This window comes from Oncorhynchus kisutch, linkage group LG30 (genome assembly GCF_002021735.2).
Source record: "Oncorhynchus kisutch isolate 150728-3 linkage group LG30, Okis_V2, whole genome shotgun sequence".
NCBI classification, from domain to species: Eukaryota; Metazoa; Chordata; class Actinopteri; order Salmoniformes; family Salmonidae; genus Oncorhynchus; species Oncorhynchus kisutch.
This window is the reverse complement of record NC_034203.2, coordinates 34,225,056-34,243,273: the sequence shown is the minus strand read 5'-3', so window position 1 is coordinate 34,243,273 and position 18,218 is coordinate 34,225,056. Positions and strand designations below refer to the sequence as shown.

At 42.1% G+C, this 18,218-nt stretch overlaps 1 protein-coding gene across 18 annotated transcripts in view; it reads left to right on the top strand.

The window, feature by feature from the left end:
* Window positions 1-18,010, top strand: part of LOC109875107 (rap guanine nucleotide exchange factor 4) — a 33,868-nt gene extending 15,858 nt beyond the window's left edge. For 5 of the 18 annotated variants that reach the window (XM_031810782.1, XM_031810780.1, XM_031810786.1 and 2 more), the window contains 20 exons: window positions 1,642-1,702; window positions 1,785-1,861; window positions 2,173-2,319; window positions 2,451-2,631; window positions 3,711-4,131; window positions 4,281-4,431; window positions 4,502-4,590; window positions 4,709-4,733; window positions 4,915-4,990; window positions 5,077-5,223; window positions 5,310-5,407; window positions 11,955-12,080; window positions 12,452-12,528; window positions 12,640-12,741; window positions 12,865-12,955; window positions 13,049-13,099; window positions 13,178-13,265; window positions 13,915-13,979; window positions 14,114-14,168; window positions 17,189-18,010. In XM_031810782.1, the coding sequence (XP_031666642.1) occupies window positions 1,642-1,702; window positions 1,785-1,861; window positions 2,173-2,319; window positions 2,451-2,631; window positions 3,711-4,131; window positions 4,281-4,431; window positions 4,502-4,590; window positions 4,709-4,733; window positions 4,915-4,990; window positions 5,077-5,223; window positions 5,310-5,407; window positions 11,955-12,080; window positions 12,452-12,528; window positions 12,640-12,741; window positions 12,865-12,955; window positions 13,049-13,099; window positions 13,178-13,265; window positions 13,915-13,979; window positions 14,114-14,168; window positions 17,189-17,316 (2,256 nt within the window). In that variant the 3' untranslated portion in view covers window positions 17,317-18,010. Of the gene's footprint in view, window positions 1-1,641; window positions 1,703-1,784; window positions 1,862-2,172; window positions 2,320-2,450; window positions 2,632-3,710; window positions 4,132-4,280; window positions 4,432-4,501; window positions 4,591-4,708; window positions 4,734-4,914; window positions 4,991-5,076; window positions 5,224-5,309; window positions 5,464-11,954; window positions 12,081-12,451; window positions 12,529-12,639; window positions 12,742-12,864; window positions 12,956-13,048; window positions 13,266-13,914; window positions 13,980-14,113; window positions 14,169-16,564; window positions 16,709-17,188 lie in introns of those variants that run through there. The other 13 variants (XM_031810790.1, XM_031810792.1, XM_031810793.1 and 10 more) reach the window with 8 other exon arrangements.
* The last annotated feature ends 208 nt before the right edge of the window (window positions 18,011-18,218 follow it).

Sequence of the window (18,218 nt, the reverse complement as noted above, 5' to 3'; positions counted from 1 at the left end):
CAGTCCTTGCCGCTGAAAAACATTCCCACAGCATGATGCTGCCACCACCATGCTTCACCGTAGGGATGGTGCCAGGTTGCCAACAGATGTGACGCTTGGTATTCAGGCCAAAGAGTTCAATCTTGGTTTCATCAGACCATATAATCTTGTTTCTCATGGTCTGAGAGTCGTCTTTAGGTGCCTTTTGGCAAACTCCAAGTGGGCTGTCATGTGCCTTTTTACTGAGGGGCTTCCGTCTGGCTACTCTACCATAAAGGCCTGATTGGTGGAGTGCTGCAAAGATGGTTGTCCTTCTGGAAGGTTCTCCCATCACCACAGAGGAACTGTAGAGCTCTGTCAGTGACCATTGGGTACTTGGTCACCTCCCTGACCAAGGCCCTTCTCCTCCAATTGCTCAGTTTGGCCTGGCGGCCAGCTCTAGGAAGAGTCTTGGTGGTTCCAAACTTCTTCCATTTTAAGAATGATGGAAGCCACTGTGTTCTTTGGGACCTTCAATGCTGCAGAAATGTTTTGGTAGCCTTCCCCAGACCTGTACCTCGACACAATCCTGTCTCGGAGCTCTACGGAAAATTCCTTCGACCTCATGGCTTGGTTTTTGCTTTGACATGCACTGTTACCTGTGGGACATTTTACATACACAGGTGTGTCTTTCCCAATCATGTCCAATCAATTAAATTTACCACAGTTGGAATCAAGTTTTAGAAACATCTAAAGGATGATCCATGGAAACAGGATGCCTGAGCTCAATTTCGAGTCTCATAGCAAAGGGTCTGAATAAGGTATTTCTGTTTTCTATTGTTTTTAATAAATGTGCAAAAAATTCAAAAAACACCTTTTTGCTTTGTTATTATGGGATATTTTTAAGTAACATTTGGAAAAAGTAAACGGGTCTGAATACTTTCCAAAGGCACTCATATATATATATATATATACATACATACATACATACATACATACATACATACATACATACATACATATACACACACACAGAGAGTACTGTTCAAAAGTTTGGGGTCACTTAGAAATGTCCTTGTTTTTGAAAGAAAAAGCACTTTTTTTTGTTGTCCATTTTAAAATAACATCAAATTGATCAGAAATACAGTGTAGACATTGTTAATGTTGTAAATGACTGACTATTGTAGCTGGAAACGTCTGATCTAAAAAATAAATGGAATATCTACATATGGGTCATTGAACAAGCATGGGAAACAGTGATTAAACCCTTTACAATGAAGATCTGTGTTATTTGGATTCTTATGAATTATCTGTGAAAGACAGGGTCATGAAAAAGGGACGTTTTTTTGTTGTTGCTGAGTTTATATACGATCTTGGACAGAAAAGACTGTAGAATCACCAGGAAATGAGCTCAAAGTGATTTTAATTGAGGAAATCAGTTTTAGTCAAATACTAAATATTTTTGGGATTCTTACGGTCAATTTTCAGTGTACAATTTATAACTATGTTCCGGCCCCCCAACCATCCACTCAAGTAACAATCAGCCCATGACTGAATGGAATTAGGGACCGCTAGTCTAGCAGATCCTAGCTGGCTTGTGTGCTTACAGACATTGATGAACTGTTCAGAGGTTTTTCAGGTGTTGTTTTAATGTTTGTTTGGCTGTTACCATCTTGCTTACAGGTGAAGAGGGAGCTGGCAAGTGTTCTCATCTTCGAGTCTCACGCCAAAGCAGGAACCGTGTGTAAGTCCCTATCTCACCATGCTGTACAGTATGTGTGTGTGTTTTAGGAACACACATTAAGGTGTGCTCTCTCTCCTTCCAGTGTTTAACCAGGGTGAGGAGGGAACATCCTGGTACATCATCCAGAAGGGCTCTGTCAATGTGGTCATCTACGGCAAGGTATGACATGTGTTTATACATGATGTGTATATGGGCCTACAGTGGATTTGAAAGTAGCACAAGATGATGCTAACTAAAATGATTATGACCAAAAGATTGCATCTGCATACAACAGCTGGCTTGTATTCCCTAGGGGAACTAGTGCTACAGTTTGGGAAACTCTGGCTTCGCTCATCACAGTGAATGACTAGCTCAAGGTTCTCAGAATATACACAACACACTCACACGTGATTAGTCACAATCTTCATTCATGCTAGCACTTCTCCAGCTGTCTAATCCATGTGTTTTGACGCGTGTGTGTTCCTCTTCAGGGTGTGGTGTGTACCCTGCACGAGGGGGATGACTTTGGAAAGCTGGCGTTGGTGACTGACTCTCCTCGAGCTGCCTCCATCGTCCTCAGAGAAGACAACTGTCACTTCCTCCGAGTGGACAAAGAAGACTTCAACAGGATACTCAGGGTAGAGTTGTATACTGTACTGTTCTGTTACTACACTGTGCAATACTGTACCATACTGTAATTTACTTTAATGAAATTTACCTTACCTTACCTTACCTTTAATGTAATGTCCTGGTATTTACTTGACTTTAGGACGTGGAGGCAAATACAGTGCGTTTGAAGGAATATGAGCAGGCTGTTCTGGTCTTGGAGAAGAGTCCCAGAGCCTCCAGTCCGGGAAATATCAGGTACACTGTGTTGTCTGGAACCCCTGAGAAGATCCTTGACCACTTCCTGGAGACTATGAGGATGGATACACACCACTCTGACCCAGGTGCGAGCACACACACACACACACAACCTGGTAGAGATACACTGTGAGTCCCTAGGGTTGAGGGCCTGGGTCTGGTTGCATAAAACATCCTAAGTCAATTTTCCCCTTTTCCCTTAGTTTCCTTAACTTTAAGTCAGTTGCACAAAACATTTTGGGGCTAATTTCCCCCTTAAATTAAGTGAAAAAGTTAAGGGTGCCTATGAGGTCCCTTAAGTGCTTCATTCAGTATGGATGTCAATGAAAACATCATTTGTGGCTGAATGTTGCTTTCCTCTCCCCTGGTTTCAAAAGGAAAACAGCAAGCAGCTAGCTACTTAGCTAAACAATGAAAGGCGCACAATCAATGTCTTCAAAGCCAGCTGGCTAGCAAGCTACCTGCTCTGCAAGCTACCTGCTCTGTAAGCTACCTGCTCTGTAAGCTCCCTACTCGAAGCTACCTGCTCTGTAAGCTACCTGCTCTGTAAGCTACCTGCTCTGTAAGCTCCCTACTCAAAGCTACCTGCTCTGTAAGCTACCTGCTCTATAAGCTACCTGCTCTGCAGCCTACCTGCTCTGTAAGCTCCCTACTCGAAGCTACCTGCTCTGTAAGCTACCTGCTCTGTAAGCTACCTACTCTAAGCTTACCTGCTCTGTAAGCTAGCTTGAAGTACTAGAAAGTAATAGAAACGAGGTGAGAAAAATAACTCAAAGAAAAGTGTTTTATTGTATTCTGAATCAATTTATTTCTCCAGTCTTGAATGTAGAACTTCTATTTTGAGATGTCAAAATAAATGTGATCTCTTTGATAAGAAATCCATTCTGTGAATCAAGTCTTCTCCATGGTAACCAGAGACTCTTTCTGCCATACATGCCTTCAAACTACCCCAAAAAGCTTAAAGTATGCCCTTGAGGGGTTCTATGCAACACCCTTAAATAATGACCTTAGATGAGGGGAAATGATTCCTTAAGGGAAACACCTAACATGTTTTATACAACTGGGCCCTGCTACTGTATGGGATCGGATGATGGGTCGGTAGATATGTATGAATATCTGTATCCTAATATTATTCTCTTTCTTCCACTCTTTTTCTCCCTCTCAGATCCTGCGGTAGATGACTTTGTCCTCATGCACTGTGTCTTCATGCCTAACAGCCAGTTCTGCCAGCTACTCATGGCACAATATCCTTTTTCTCTCCCCCCTCCCCTCCTCTCAGATCCTGCGGTAGATGACTTTGTCCTCATGCACTGTGTCTTCATGCCTAACAGCCTGTTCTGCCAGCTACTCATGGCACAATATCCTTTTTCTCTCCCCCCTCCCCTCCTCTCAGATCCTACGGTAGATGACTTTGTCCTCATGCACTGTGTCTTCATGCCTAACAGCCTGTTCTGCCAGCTACTCATGGCACAATATCCTTTTTCTCTCTCCCCTCCCCTCCTCTCAGATCCTACGGTAGATGACTTTGTCCTCATGCACTGTGTCTTCATGCCTAACAGCCAGTTCTGCCAGCTACTCATGGCACAATATCCTTTTTCTCTTTCCCACTCTGCCCTCTTGTTTTCTCCCTATCCTTCTTTCTCTCCCTTCAGTTTCTCTTCTTGAAGTTCAGTATGTTACACATAGGTGACAGTTATGTTATAGTTGTGTGTTATATCTTTAACCCCGTGTGTACCTACCATGCGGTGGCTCCCCCGGGCTCGGAGCAGGAGAGGTTGGAGTACGCTGTGACCTGTAAGAGACGAGTCCTCAATCTGGCCCTGCGCTGGGCTGCAGTACACACACATCACTTACAGGAGGAGCCAGCAGCACTCATATTCCTGGAGGTACACACGCACACACACACACTCACACACACCTGAGGAGTTGTCTGAGTCTGTGTTTCTCTCTCTGTAGGAGCTGTATGGGAGTGTGTCCAATGACTCACGGATCCTCAGAGCTCTGAAAGACTTTGTACCTGACTTGGAGAAGGTTGTCAAACTACAGTATGTAAAACTGACCTCTAACCTCCACGGTGACCTTAACCCCATAATCCTGATCCTCAAACCATTATAAAGACATGCATTATTAACATACACTTGTTCTCTTGTTTCTATTCTTCAGTTCAGAAGAGGCCAAAGTTAAAAAGGTGAGTGTGGCATGGTGAATGTGTCTGTCAAGGTGTGTGTTGATCATCACTGATGTTGTTTGTGTGTGTTGATCATCTCTGATGTTGTGTGGTCTGTCAAGGTGTGTGTTGATCATCTCTGATGGTGTGTGTGTGTGTGTGTGTGTGTTGATCATCTCTGATGTTGTGTGGTCTGTCTCAGCAGAAGGTCCTTACACAGTTCAGCAACGGAGACGAGAAACTAGTGAAGACACAACCCATCAGGAACTATGACGACAGTCAGTTTGTGCCGTAAAAAAAATGTATTTTCCTACACTTTTTCTTTAATCACAAGCCTCTTAAAAACGTGTGTGTGTGTGTGTAGTCCTGTTGAAGGTGTACTGCAGTGACCACACCTACACCACCATCCGGGTTGCCGTAGCGGCCACAGGGAGTGAGGTGACCAGCGCTGTGGCCGACAAACTTGCCTCAAACGACGACCTGCTATTGGTCCACCTCAGCTCCGCAGGCGGTGAGGAGCCAATCACATCTCACTTAATTTACATAGTATTTATTGCTGCCATTTTATTTTCCTCTGTGTGTGTTCTCCTGTCACAGAGAAGCAGATGCTGAAGCCCAATGATGTGTCAGTATTCTCCTCTCTGAGCATCAATGGGCGTATGTTCGCCTGTCCCCGGGACCAGCTCAATGCTCTGGTGAGAGAGAATAAGGAATAGACATGGGTCAATAGAGTGGCCTTTGAGACAGATCAGTGAGTATGTTTACATGCACACTAATAATTCCATATTAAACAGATTATTTCAGTAGAAAGAGTATGGCAGTAGTCATGTAAACACTCAGTTTATCTTAATTTTGTAAGGTCTGTTAGATCTACAGTTGAAGTCGAAGTTTACATATACCTTAGCCAAATTCATTTAAACTCAGTTTTTCACAATTCCTGCCATTTAAGCCTAGAAAGAATTCCCTGTTTTAGGTCAGTTAGGATCACCACTTTATTTTAAGAATGTGAAATGTCAGAATAATAGCAGAGAACGATATATTTCAGCTTTTATTTCTTTCATCACATTCCCAGTGGGTCAGAAGTTTACATACACTCAATTAGTATTTGGTAGCATTGCTTTTTAAATTGTTTAACTTGGGTCAAATGTTTCGGGTAGCCTTCCACAAGCTTCCCACAATAAGTTGGGTGAATTTTGGCCCATTCCTCCTGACAGAGCTTGTGTAACTGAGTCAGGTTTGTAGGCCTCCTTGCTCGCACATGCTTTTTCAGTTCTGCACACACATTATCTATAGATTTGAGGTCAGGGCTTTGTGATGCCAGTCCAATACCTTGACTTTGTTGTTCTTAAGCCATTTTGCCACAACTTTGGAAGTATGCTTGGGGTCAATGTCCATTTGGAAGAGCCATTTGCAACCAAGCTTTAACTTCCTGACTGATGTCTTGAGATGTTGCTTTTATATATACACATCATTTTTCCTCCCTCATGATGCCATCTATTTTGTGAAGTGCACCAGTCCCTCCTGCAGCAAAGCACCCCCACAACATGATGCTGCCACCCCGAGCTTCACGGTTGGGATGATGTTCTTCGGCTTGCAAGCTTCCCCCTTTTTCCTCCAAACATAACGATGGTCATTATGGCCAAACAGTTTTATTTTTGTTTCATCAGACTAGAGGACAATTCCCCAAAAGTACGATTTTTGTCCCAATGTGCAGTTGCAAACCTTAGTCTTTCTTTATTATGGCCAGACAGGATTACCCAGAAAGGATGACCACATCAGTGAATCAACCCACTCAGGTGACGCACCCCCTCCAGGGACGGTATGAGAGAGCCCCAGTAAGCCAGTGACTCAGCCCCTGTAACAGGGTTAGAGGCAGAGAATCCCAGTGGAAAGAGGGGAACCGGCCAGGCAGAGACAGCAAGGGCGGTTCGTTGCTCCAGAGCCTTTCCGTTCACCTTCCAACTCCTGGGCCAGACTACACTCAATCATATGACCCACTGAAGAGATGAGTCTTCAGTAAGGACATAAAGGTTGAGACCGAGTTTGCGTCTCTGACATGGGTAGGCAGACCGTTCCATAAAAATGGAGCTCTATAGGAGAAAGCCCTGCCTCCAGCTGTTTGCTTAGAAATTCTAGGGACAATTGGGAGGCCTGCGTCTTGTGACCGTAGCGTACGTGTAGGTATGTACGGCAGGACCAAATCAGAGAGATTGGTAGGAGCAAGCCCATGTAATGCTTTGTAGGTTAGCAGTAAAACCTTGAAATCAGCCCTTGCTTTGACAGGAAGCCAGTGTAGGGAGGCTAGCACTGGAGTAATATGATACTTTTTTGGGGTTCTAGTCAGGATTCTAGCAGCCGTATTTAGCACTAACTGAAGTTTATTTAGTGCTTTAACCGGGTAGCCGGAAAGTAGAGCATTGCAGTAGTCTAACCTAGAAGTGACAAAAGCATGGATTAATTTTTCTGCATCATGTTTGGACAGAAAGTTTCAGATTTTTGCAATGTTACGTAGATGGAAAAAAAAACGGTCCTTGAAATGGTCTTGATATGTTCTTCAAAAGAGAGATCAGGGTCCAGAGTAACGCCGAGGTCCTTCAGTTTTATTTGAGACGACTGTACAACCATTAAGATTAATTGTCAGATTCAACAGAAGATCTTTGTTTCTTGGGACCTAGAACAAGCATCTCTGTTTTGTCCGAGTTTAAAAGTAGAAAGTTTGCAGCCATCCACTTCCTTATGTCTGAAACACATGCTTCTAGCGAGGGCAATTTTGGGGCTTCACCATGTTTCATTGAAATGTACAGCTGTGTGTCATCCGCATAGCAGTGAAAGTTAACATTATGTTTTCGAATGACATCCCCAAGAGGTAAAATATATAGTGAAAACAATAGTGGTCCTAAAACGGAACCTTGAGGAACACCGAAATTTACAGTTGATTTGTCAGACGACAAACCATTCACAGAGACAAACTGATATCTTTCCGACAGATAAGATCTAAACCAGGCCAGAACTTGTCCATGTAGACCAATTTGGGTTTCCAATCTCTCCAAAAGAATGTGGTGATCGATGGTATCAAAAGCAGCACTAAGGTCTAGGAGCACGAGGACAGATGCAGAGCCTCGGTCTGATGCCATTAAAAGGTAATTTACCACCTTCACAAGTGCAGTCTCAGTGCTATGATGGGGTCTAAAACCAGACTGAAGCATTTCGTATACATTATTTGTCTTCAGGAAGGCAGTGAGTTGCTGCGCAACAGCCTTTTCTAAAATTTTTGAGAGGAATGGAAGATTCGATATAGGCTGATAGTTTTTTATATTTTCTGGGTCAAGGTTTGGGTTTTTCAAGAGATGCTTTATTACTGCCACTTTTAGTGAGTTTGGTACACATCCGGTGGATAGAGAGCCGTTTATTATGTTCAACATAGGAGGGCCAAGCACAGGAAGCAGCTCTTTCAGTAGTTTAGTTGGAATAGGGTCCAGTATGCAGCTTGAAGGTTTAGAGGCCATGATTATTTCCATCATTGTGTCAAGAGATATAGTACTAAAACGCTTGAGTGTCTCTCTTGATCCTAGGTCCTGGCAGAGTTGTGCAGACTCAGGACAACTGAGCTTTAAAATACTAGGCACCACACGTCCCGCTAGGGCACCTCCCCCCACTGCTCAACTGACACAGTAGCACACAGAACGCAAAAAATATTCTTAGAAATATTTAACCTCCACACATTAACAAGTCCAATAGCTCAAATGAAAGATAAACACCTTGTTCATCTAGCCACCAAGTCAGATTTCTAAAATGTTTTACGGCGAAAACATAGCACATATTTATGTCAAACCACCACCAAAGATAGGCTAATTTACATAGCCATTTTGTAGAACAATAGATGCAATCACAAAAGCAGGATTAAAAGTAAAATAATTCACTAACCTTTTGAAAGTCTTCATCAGATGACAGGAATAGGACATGTTATACAGTACATTTATGTTTTTTTCAATAATATGCTAATTATATACATAAATCACGGTTTACATAGAAGGTCATGGCTAAAAAATGCTACAACAATGCCTGGAGAAATTATGGTAACTCTGCCAGATAACAGAAATACACATCATAAACGTTGACTAAATATACATGTTCTACATATACTTAGAAAGATACACTTCTTCTTAATAAAACAGCTGTGTTACATTTATTTTTAACTTTACAGATTTCGTTCACTAGGCTATAATGTGAGTCGGCGCTCAGGATTTAGCATTTTGGCTCCTCCACAGAAACCCAAATTTAACACATAAATGTTCCCTTACCTTTGCTGTTCTTCCATCAGAAGACCTCGAAGGGTTTATACTTACCAAAAACAGCTTTAGTTTTGAAGTCTGTGTCTTTCGGTTATCAAACACGACATATTTCGGTTGAAATGCAGCCAAAAAGTAAAGTTAGTTCGCACCAAAACGTCGAAATTACATATTATATGTCGACTAAACATGTCAAACTTGGTTCAGAACACAGCGTTAGCATGCTATATAGCTTCACCGCAATTCTCAGGACAAAGAGAAACACACGCATCGTTTAATCAATCTTGAAAGAAAGACAGCACAGGCGCAGATTGCGCGTGAGAGTAACCTGTATTCTCGCGCGACCGAAAGGAATCGGTACGTCATTAATCTCGTGAGCGCGCGATTCACACAATGAGAAGCCCCATTGAAAGCGGACACCGCGCTGAAGGCATAGGAAGTGTTCCCAGGACCGTAGGTGCTTGGGAAGGGTGGGGGCGATGACGTCAAAGTTGGGCCAACTTTTTGGATGACAAGAGAGTTTGGGAGAATGAGTCTTTTTTTATTTTTTTTATTGAAATTTGCTATTGTAAATGTTAGCAACACCTCCGCCTCTGCGGGATGCACGGGGGATATGGTCACTAGTGTAGCCATCAGGCTTAAGCCATGTTTCAGTCAAGCCAATCACATCAAGATTATGATCAGTGATTAGTTCATTCACTATAATTGCCTTTGAAGTAAGGGATCTAACATTAAGTAGCCCTATTTTGAGATGTGAGGTATCATGATCTCTTTCAATAATGACAGGAATGGAGGAGGTCTTTATCCTAGTGAGATTGCTAAGGCGAACACTGCCATGTTTAGTTTTGCCCAACCTAGGTCGAGGCACAGACACGGTCTCAAAGGTGATAGCTGAGCTGACTACACTGACTGTGCTAGTGGCAGACTCCACTATGCTGGCAGGCTGGCCAACAGCCTGCTGCCTGGCCTGCACCCTATCTCATTGTGGAGCTAGAGGAGTTAGAGCCCTGTCTATGTTGGTAGATAAGATGAGAGCACCCCTCCAGCTAGGATGGAGTCCGTCACTCTTCAGCAGGTCAAGCTTGGTCCTGTTTGTGGGTGAGTCCCAGAAAGAGGGCCAATTATCTACAAATTCTATCTTTTGGGAGGGGCAGAAAACAGTTTTCAACCAGCGATTGAGTTGTGAGACTCATCACTCCCCCTAACTGGGAGGGGGCCAGAGACAATTACTCAATGCCGACACATCTTTCTAGCTGATTTACACGCAGAAGCTATGTGTGCTATGTGCGCTTGGTGATTTCTGACTGTTTCATCCTAACATCGTTGGTGCCGACGTGGATAACAATATCTCTATACTCTCTACACTCGCCAGTTTTAGCTTTAGCCAGCACCATCTTCAGATTAGCCTTAATGTCGGTAGCCCTGCCCCCTGGTAAACAGTGTATGATTGCTGGATGATTCGTTTTAAGTCTAATACTAGTAATGGAGTCGCCAATGACTAGAGTTTTCAATTTGTCAGAGCTAATGGTGGGAAGCTTCGGCGTCTCAGACCCCTTAACGGGAGGAGTAGAGACCAGAGAAGACTCGGCCTCTGACTCCGACTCGCTTCTTAATGGGGAAAACCGGTTGAAAGTTTCTGTCGGCTGAATGAGCGACACAGGTTGAGCATTCCTACAGCATTTCCTTCCAGAAACCGTGAGAAAGTTGTCCGGCTGCGGGGACTGTGCGAGGGGATTTATACTAACGTTGCTATCTGTACTTACTGGTGGCACAGACGCTGTTTCATCCTTTCCTACACAGAAATTCCCCTTGCCTAACGATTGCCGTAAGGCGATCGTTCTCCTGTATATTATGAGTACAGCGACTGCAATTAGAAGGCATCATGTTAATGTTAATGTTACTACTTAGCTTCGGCTGTTGGAGGTCCTGACGAACGGTGTCCAGATAAAGCGTCCGGAGTGAAAAAGTTGAGGGAAAAAACAAAAATATAAACGGTAATTAAAAAGTAAAAACCGTAAAGTTGTCAGGTAGCAAAATAGGTTGGCAACAAAACGCACAGCAACAATTTATTTTGATGGCTTGGCTGATTACTTTTGATTTTCTCATGATGTCAAGCAAAGAGGCACTGAGTTGGAAGGTAGTCATTGAAATACATCTACACGTACACCTCCAATTGACTCAAATGATGTCATTAGCATATCAGAAGCTTCTAAAGCCATGACATCATTTTCTGGAATTGTCCAAGCTGTTTAAAGGCACAGGTAAACTTCTGACCCACTGGATATGTGATACAGTGAAATAATCTGTCTTTTAGGACATCTAATTTGTCATGCACAAATTAGATGTCCTAACCAACTTGCCAAAACTATAGTTGTGGAGTGGTTGAAAAACAAGTTTTAATGACTCCACCTAAGTGTATGTAAACGTCCGACTTCAACACTATTATTCAGAGTAAAAACTGTAAGGACACTATGAAAGGTTAAACCAAGTTTATTCTTCCCAGAGGATCAATACAGCTGCATTGGACAAAGACATGTTCACACAAGCGCTGATATTTAACCCTTTCTCCTAGGCTGAATCTCCTCCTAAATGATTAGGACATGTAAACGAGTGTGTCTGGTCTGCGCATGTGCCAGCACCGGTAGCGCAAGCCTCCCTGATTTTGAGCGGGTCAACTGAGCTCATATGCATCTTAGAAATTGTTTTCCTATGCAAACTATATTTCCAAACTTAGAATCAAATAGGCAAAAATAGCGCTGTGGTAGAACAATTATTTTGATTGGTGATTTTCTGCATGTTTTCAGATGTGTCCATGGTAACAGGATTATTAAGGAAATTGTTTTAAACAATCTATTATAGTAATACAATTATTGTGGCTAGTTAGATTGTGTTCATGTAACCGTAATCATAGAGATGTGTAGACATTAACCCATTGTGAGTGTGTGTTTGTTAGACCCCTCTCCCAGACCAGGAAGGGCCCTCAGCTGGGTCCATGTCCAGTTTTGAGCTGATGAGTTCTAAAGACCTGGCCTATCAGATGACCCTGTACGACTGGGAACTCTTCAGCTGTGTTCACGAGGTATACACACACACACTCACACCCTGGCTAATATGAGATAAACATGTGGTCTATTTCTCTCACTACACCTGAATCCTATAGTACATACATTATGTTCTGTCTTAATTTGACCAGTTTCTCACAGCAGGAAAATAATCCTGCAGCAACAGGAAATGTTAATTATTATGTGTGTGATAATTAATGGACATTTTTGTAGGGGTTGATACATTTTTATTTAGGATAAATCAGTGGAAATGGCTAACTTTAGAAGCCTTTTTAAACCTTGAATACACAACAATTTGAATGTCCTACTGCACAGGGAAATTCTCTGTGACAGAGTGATCAAATTAAGATCCTACACCTGTAGGTTTTCTTTGTCTTCCATGTTGTAGCATGAGTTGTTGTACAACACGTTTGGTCGTCAGAGCTTCAGGAGAACCACTGCCAACCTGGACCTGTTTCTACGCAGGTCTGATTATAATCAAACATTAATCATTTCTAAATAACTTCTATGACGTTGTTTAGGTTGATGGAACATGTTACAGTATGTTATGACCGTAATGTGTGATGTCGTGGTCAGGTTCAACCAGGTGCAGCTGTGGGTGGTGACGGAGGTATGTCTGTGTGGTCAGCTTAGCAAACGGGTTCAGCTGCTCAAGAAGTTCATCAAAATCGCTGCTCAGTGAGTCTTGTGCACACAAACAAAACACCCACTCGTTCTGTAGATACTCATGCATATAGATTATTGATGGCTCTGAAATGCTTCTTCACAATCTCATTGTATTGGTGGTGTTTCTTTCTCCAGCTGTCGGGAGTTTAAAAACCTGAACTCGTTCTTTGCCATCATCATGGGTATGAGCAACCCTGCAGTCAGCCGACTCACCCAAACCTGGGAGGTGACAACTACTATACTGTTAAACTAAACTGCAGTTTTTCTATTAATCCATAAAAAAACAGAAGCCCCTGAACCTCTCTCTTTCTGTTGGCAGAAACTCCCTAGCAAGTTCAAGAAGTTCTATGCTGAGTTTGAGAGCATGATGGTGAGTTGCTCTTCAAAGACCCCTAAATTAACACTACGGTTGTTGACCTTTTGAACAGTGATGTGTGTGTATTCCAAGGACCCGTCCAGGAACCACCGGGCATACCGGCTGACCGTCACCAAAATAGAGCCGCCAATCATCCCCTTCATGCCCCTCCTCCTCAAAGGTAAGCCCAAGCTCGGTCGCATTCAGTAGGTATGCAACAGGAAACGTTTTCAAATCAAATTGTATTAGTCACATGCGCCAATACAACAACCTTACAGTGAAATGCTGAATACAACAGGTCACAACCTTACAGTGAAATACTGAATACAACAGGTCACAACCTTACAGTGAAATGCTGAATACAACAGGTCACAACCTTACAGTGAAATGCTGAATACAACAGGTCACAACCTTACAGTGAAATGCTGAATACAACAGGTCACAACCTTACGGTGAAATGCTGAATACAACAGGTCACAACCTTACGGTGAAATGCTGAATACAACAGGTCACAACCTTACAGTGAAATGCTGAATACAACAGGTCACAACTTTACAGTGAAATACTGAATACAACAGGTCACAACCTGACAGTGAAATGCTGAATGCAAATAGTCTGAATAGCCATTTGATCAGATGTTCAGGAGCCTTATGGCTTGGGGGTAGAAGCTGTTTGGAAGCCTCTTGGACCTAGAGCTGCTGCTCAGGTACCACTTGCCATGCAGTAGCAGAGAGAACAGTCTATGACTAGGGTGGCTGTTTTCAAGCTAAGATGAGGTAGTTTATAGTGTGTCCTCTGTTTTAAAACTGCTTTTTTGATTCTGTTCCCAGACATGACTTTTAGTCACGAGGGCAACAAGACATTCATAGACAACATGGTCAACTTTGAGAAGATGGTGAGTATACACAGGTGTAAGATGCTCAAACTGTTCATGTCACCTATATGTATGTTGTAGTATCCACAACCTTCATAGAACATGAATACAACTTCTGTATGGTATGTGACACTGCTTGTTGTTGGGTTTTCCAGCGGGTGATCGCAAACACCATCCGGGCGGTGAGACACTGCAGGAGTCAGCCGTTCAGTAAGTCTCAGATTATGTCCAGTGGTCCTTTCAGCTGAACCCATAACAATAGGCATTAACAATGCATACACTCAGGTCCATACATTTTTGGACAAAGTTATCATTTTGGCTCTGTAAGCCACTACAATGGATTTGAAAGGAAACAATCTTTCAGCTTTAATTTGACGGTATTTTCGTCCAAGTTGGGTGAACGGTGTAGGAATTACAGCACTTTTTATATGTGCCCCCCCCCCATTTTAGGGGCTCAAAAGTAGTTGGACAAACTAACATAATCATAAGTTAAATTGTGAGTTTTAATACTTGGTTGCAAATCATTTGCAGATTAAAAAACATGAGCTGGCACACACCCAGAGATAAATAGTTTGTGTGGAGGTGCTGACTAACGGCGAATAAATTATCAAAATAAAGTGGCGCACTCCATGTATAAACTCCCAACAATTTAATGGGTATTTACCAACGTTTCGGCGTCACTGTGTCTTCCTCAGGGTAATGTCATGAATACTTGAAGCAGGTTATGTAGACACACAGTACAATCAGTGTAATCAATGACAGTAGTGAGGGGTGTGTCATAATGATTAAGTTAATTTAAATGGGATGGTTAGCTTCAACAAAGTGAGCTGCTACTGGATAGTCAATGTTCTTATATCTGATTGAGCTGCTGTGTTCAGCTATGCGTTGTTTTAGTTGTCTATTCGTTTGTCCTACATAGGCGTTTCCACATGAACAGGTGATGAGGTAGATTACTCCCTTGGTCTTGCATGAGATGATCCCCTAATAGGGATCTTTGGACCTGTATGTGGGTGTCTGAAGAAAGATGTTTTTATAGTGCTATTACACTGTGCGCATGAGACACATTTGTAGTTCCCATTTGGAATGGGTGTAAAATTGAATGAAACAATAATGTAAGTTGATGCTAATATGATGTACAATATTCCATGATGTTTCTATATGTTAATAGCGTAATATATTTAATATGCCATATACTACTTTAAGTGTCACTAATTAAAATTAACTTAATCATTGTGACACACCCCTCACTATTGTCGTTGATTGCACTATTTGTCTACATAACCTGGTTCAAGTATTCATGACATTACCCTGAGGAAGACACAGTGATGCCCAAACGTTGGTAAATACCCATTAAATTACTGGGAGTTTATACGTGGAGTGTCTGACTTTATTTTGATAGTGCAAATCCTTTGCAGTCAATGACTGCCTGTAGTCTGGAACCCATAGACATCACCAGATGCTGGGTTTCTTCCCTGGTGATGCTCTGCCAGGCCTTTACTGCAGCAGTCTTCAGTTCCTGTTTGTTCTTGGGGCATTTTGTCTTCAGCAAGTGAAATGCATGCTCAATTAGATTCAGGTCAGGTGATTGACTTGTCCATTGCAGAACATTCCACTTCTTTTCCTTAAAAAGTATTGGGTTGCTTTTGCAGTACGCTTCTGGTCATTGTCCCTCTGCACTATGAAGGGCCGTCCAAGGAGTTTTGAAGAATTTGGCTGAATCTGAGCAGATACTATAACCCTAAACACTTCAGAATTCATCCTGCTGCTTGTCAGCAGTCACATCATCAATAACTACAAGGGAACCAGTACATTGGCAGCCACACAAGCCCACATCATAACACCACCTCCACCATGCTTCACAGATGAGGTGGTATGCTTGGAATCATGAGCAGTTCCTTCCCTTCTCCATACTCTTCTCATCATTCTGGTACAAGTTGATCTTTGTCTCATCTGTCCCAGTACTTAAGTAAAAATACCTTAAAATAATACTGAAGTAGTTTTTTTGGGTAACTGTACTTTACTATTTATATTTCACTACATTCCTTAAGAGAATAATGTGCTCTTTACTCCATACATTTTCCATGACAGCAAAAAGTACTCCTTATATTTTGAATGCATAGCAGGACAGGAAAATAGTCAAATGCACACACTTATCAAGAGAACTGGTCATCCCTACTGCCTCTGATCTGGTGGTCTCACTAAACACATCCTTTGTTTGAAGATGTCCTGGGCTATCCATAAATAATAAACAAAATGGTGCCCTCTGGTTTGCTTAATAATCATTTGTATTATTTTTACTTTTGATACTTAAGTATATTTTAAACCAATAACCTTTTAGACTTATACTCAAGTAGAATTTTACTCTGTGACTTTGACTTGAGTCATTTTCTATTAAGGTGTCTTTACTTTTTACTCTAGTATGACAGTTGGGTACTTTTTCTACCACTGATCTGTCCACAGGATGTTGTTCCAGAACAGTATAGACATTTTTAGATGTCTGGCAAACTCTAATCTGGTCTTCCTGTTTTTCAGGCTTACCAATGATTTAATCTTGTGATAAACCCTCTGTATTTACTATTTTCTCTTGATTATTGACTTTAACACAGATACGTCTACCTCCTAGAGGGTGTTCTTCATCTGGCCAACTGTTGTGAAGGGGTTTTTCTTCACCAGGGAAAGAATTCTTCTGTCGTTTCACCGCAGTTGTTTTCCGTGGTCTTCCAGGTCTTTTGGTGTCCCTGAGCTCACCAGTGAGTTCTTTCTCTTTAAGAATGTCCCAAATAGTTGATTTGGCCACACCTAATGTTTTTGCTATCTCTATGATATAGGTTTGATTTGTCAGCCTGATGATGGCTTGCTTCACTGGTAGTGTCAGTTCTTTGGACTTCATATTGAGGGTTAACAGCAACAGATTCCCAATGCAAATGCCACACTTCAACTCTAGACCTTTTATCTGCTTACTTGTAAATGAACTAATGAGGGAATAACACACAGCTGGCCATGGACCAGCTGAGCAGCCAGTTGTCCAATTACTTAAAAAGGGGGGACCACACACAGAGTGCTGTATTTCCTACAATGTTCACCCCATTTGGATGTAAATGCCCTCAAATAAAAGCTGAAAGTCCGTTTCCCTTCAAATCCATTGTAGTGGCATACAGGGCCAAAGTAATAATAACTGGGTCTGTGTCTCTCTCTCTCTCTCTCTCGCACTTTCTCTCTCTCTCTCTCAGACCCTGAGGTGTGTCAGCCCAATAAGAACCATGCTGAGGTGAGGGGTTATGTCAGGAAGCTGTGTGTGATTGACAAACAACGGACCCTGACAACACTCTCCTATAGGCTAGAGCCCCGCAGGACCTGAGGTTGCCCACCATGCAGTTGTTACTCTCTATGACATCATACAGAACCCTCAGCCTCTGTAAGATCAAGTAACCTTCATTGCTATGACATCAAATGGCTTCATTGGGCCTCTGTGACATAATATGGAACAGTCAATGTCTATGACATCACATGGGAATTTTTAGCCCACTAAGACATCTTACTGAACTCTTAGCCCTCTATGACATCACACAGAACCATCAGCCCTCTGTGAAATCATACAGAACACTTTGCCCTCTGTGACATCACATAGAAGAGAGATGATTTAGAGAAGAGACTTGATTTCTCTGTTACATGTAAGGTTATTCTAAATGTAGATTGAACAAAGTTACAAGAGATGTTAAGTCTCATTTAGATTATCATGTCCCTTACTTTGAGCAGATGTGAAAAAGTATAACGTTACAAATACCAAGATCTTTACATAAATTATTATAGAGAAACAAAACCTCTAGCTTTGTTACGCCAGTGTTCTGAAAACTGTCCTCTTGTTTATTTTTACATTAAAGCACAACTCCTGTAGCGTATTGTTATTCATCTTTCTCAGTTTTCTTCATGTAGTTTTTGTAAATGTGGGTACAGTATATTTAACTTGTTTTACCTCATCATGATGTCAGTGGGTTGAGAGCTTATAGTCTGTCTGAACAGTAAATAAAAAAGAGCTAATATAATAATCAAAACATTGGATTCTGGTGGTTATTGCTGATTTGGTCACTGTTTTTGTCCCTGATAGTGATGTCACCTGGTCTGTCCCCTGTTGATTATGTCATCACAGTCATTCATGGATTGGTCCATATAGATAGAGGACTCTAGTGCTCAAAAGCCTGTGTTCGCATGGGCAGCACAATGGAGGCCTTTCACCAGTCAACTGGGTGGGACCTCCTATGG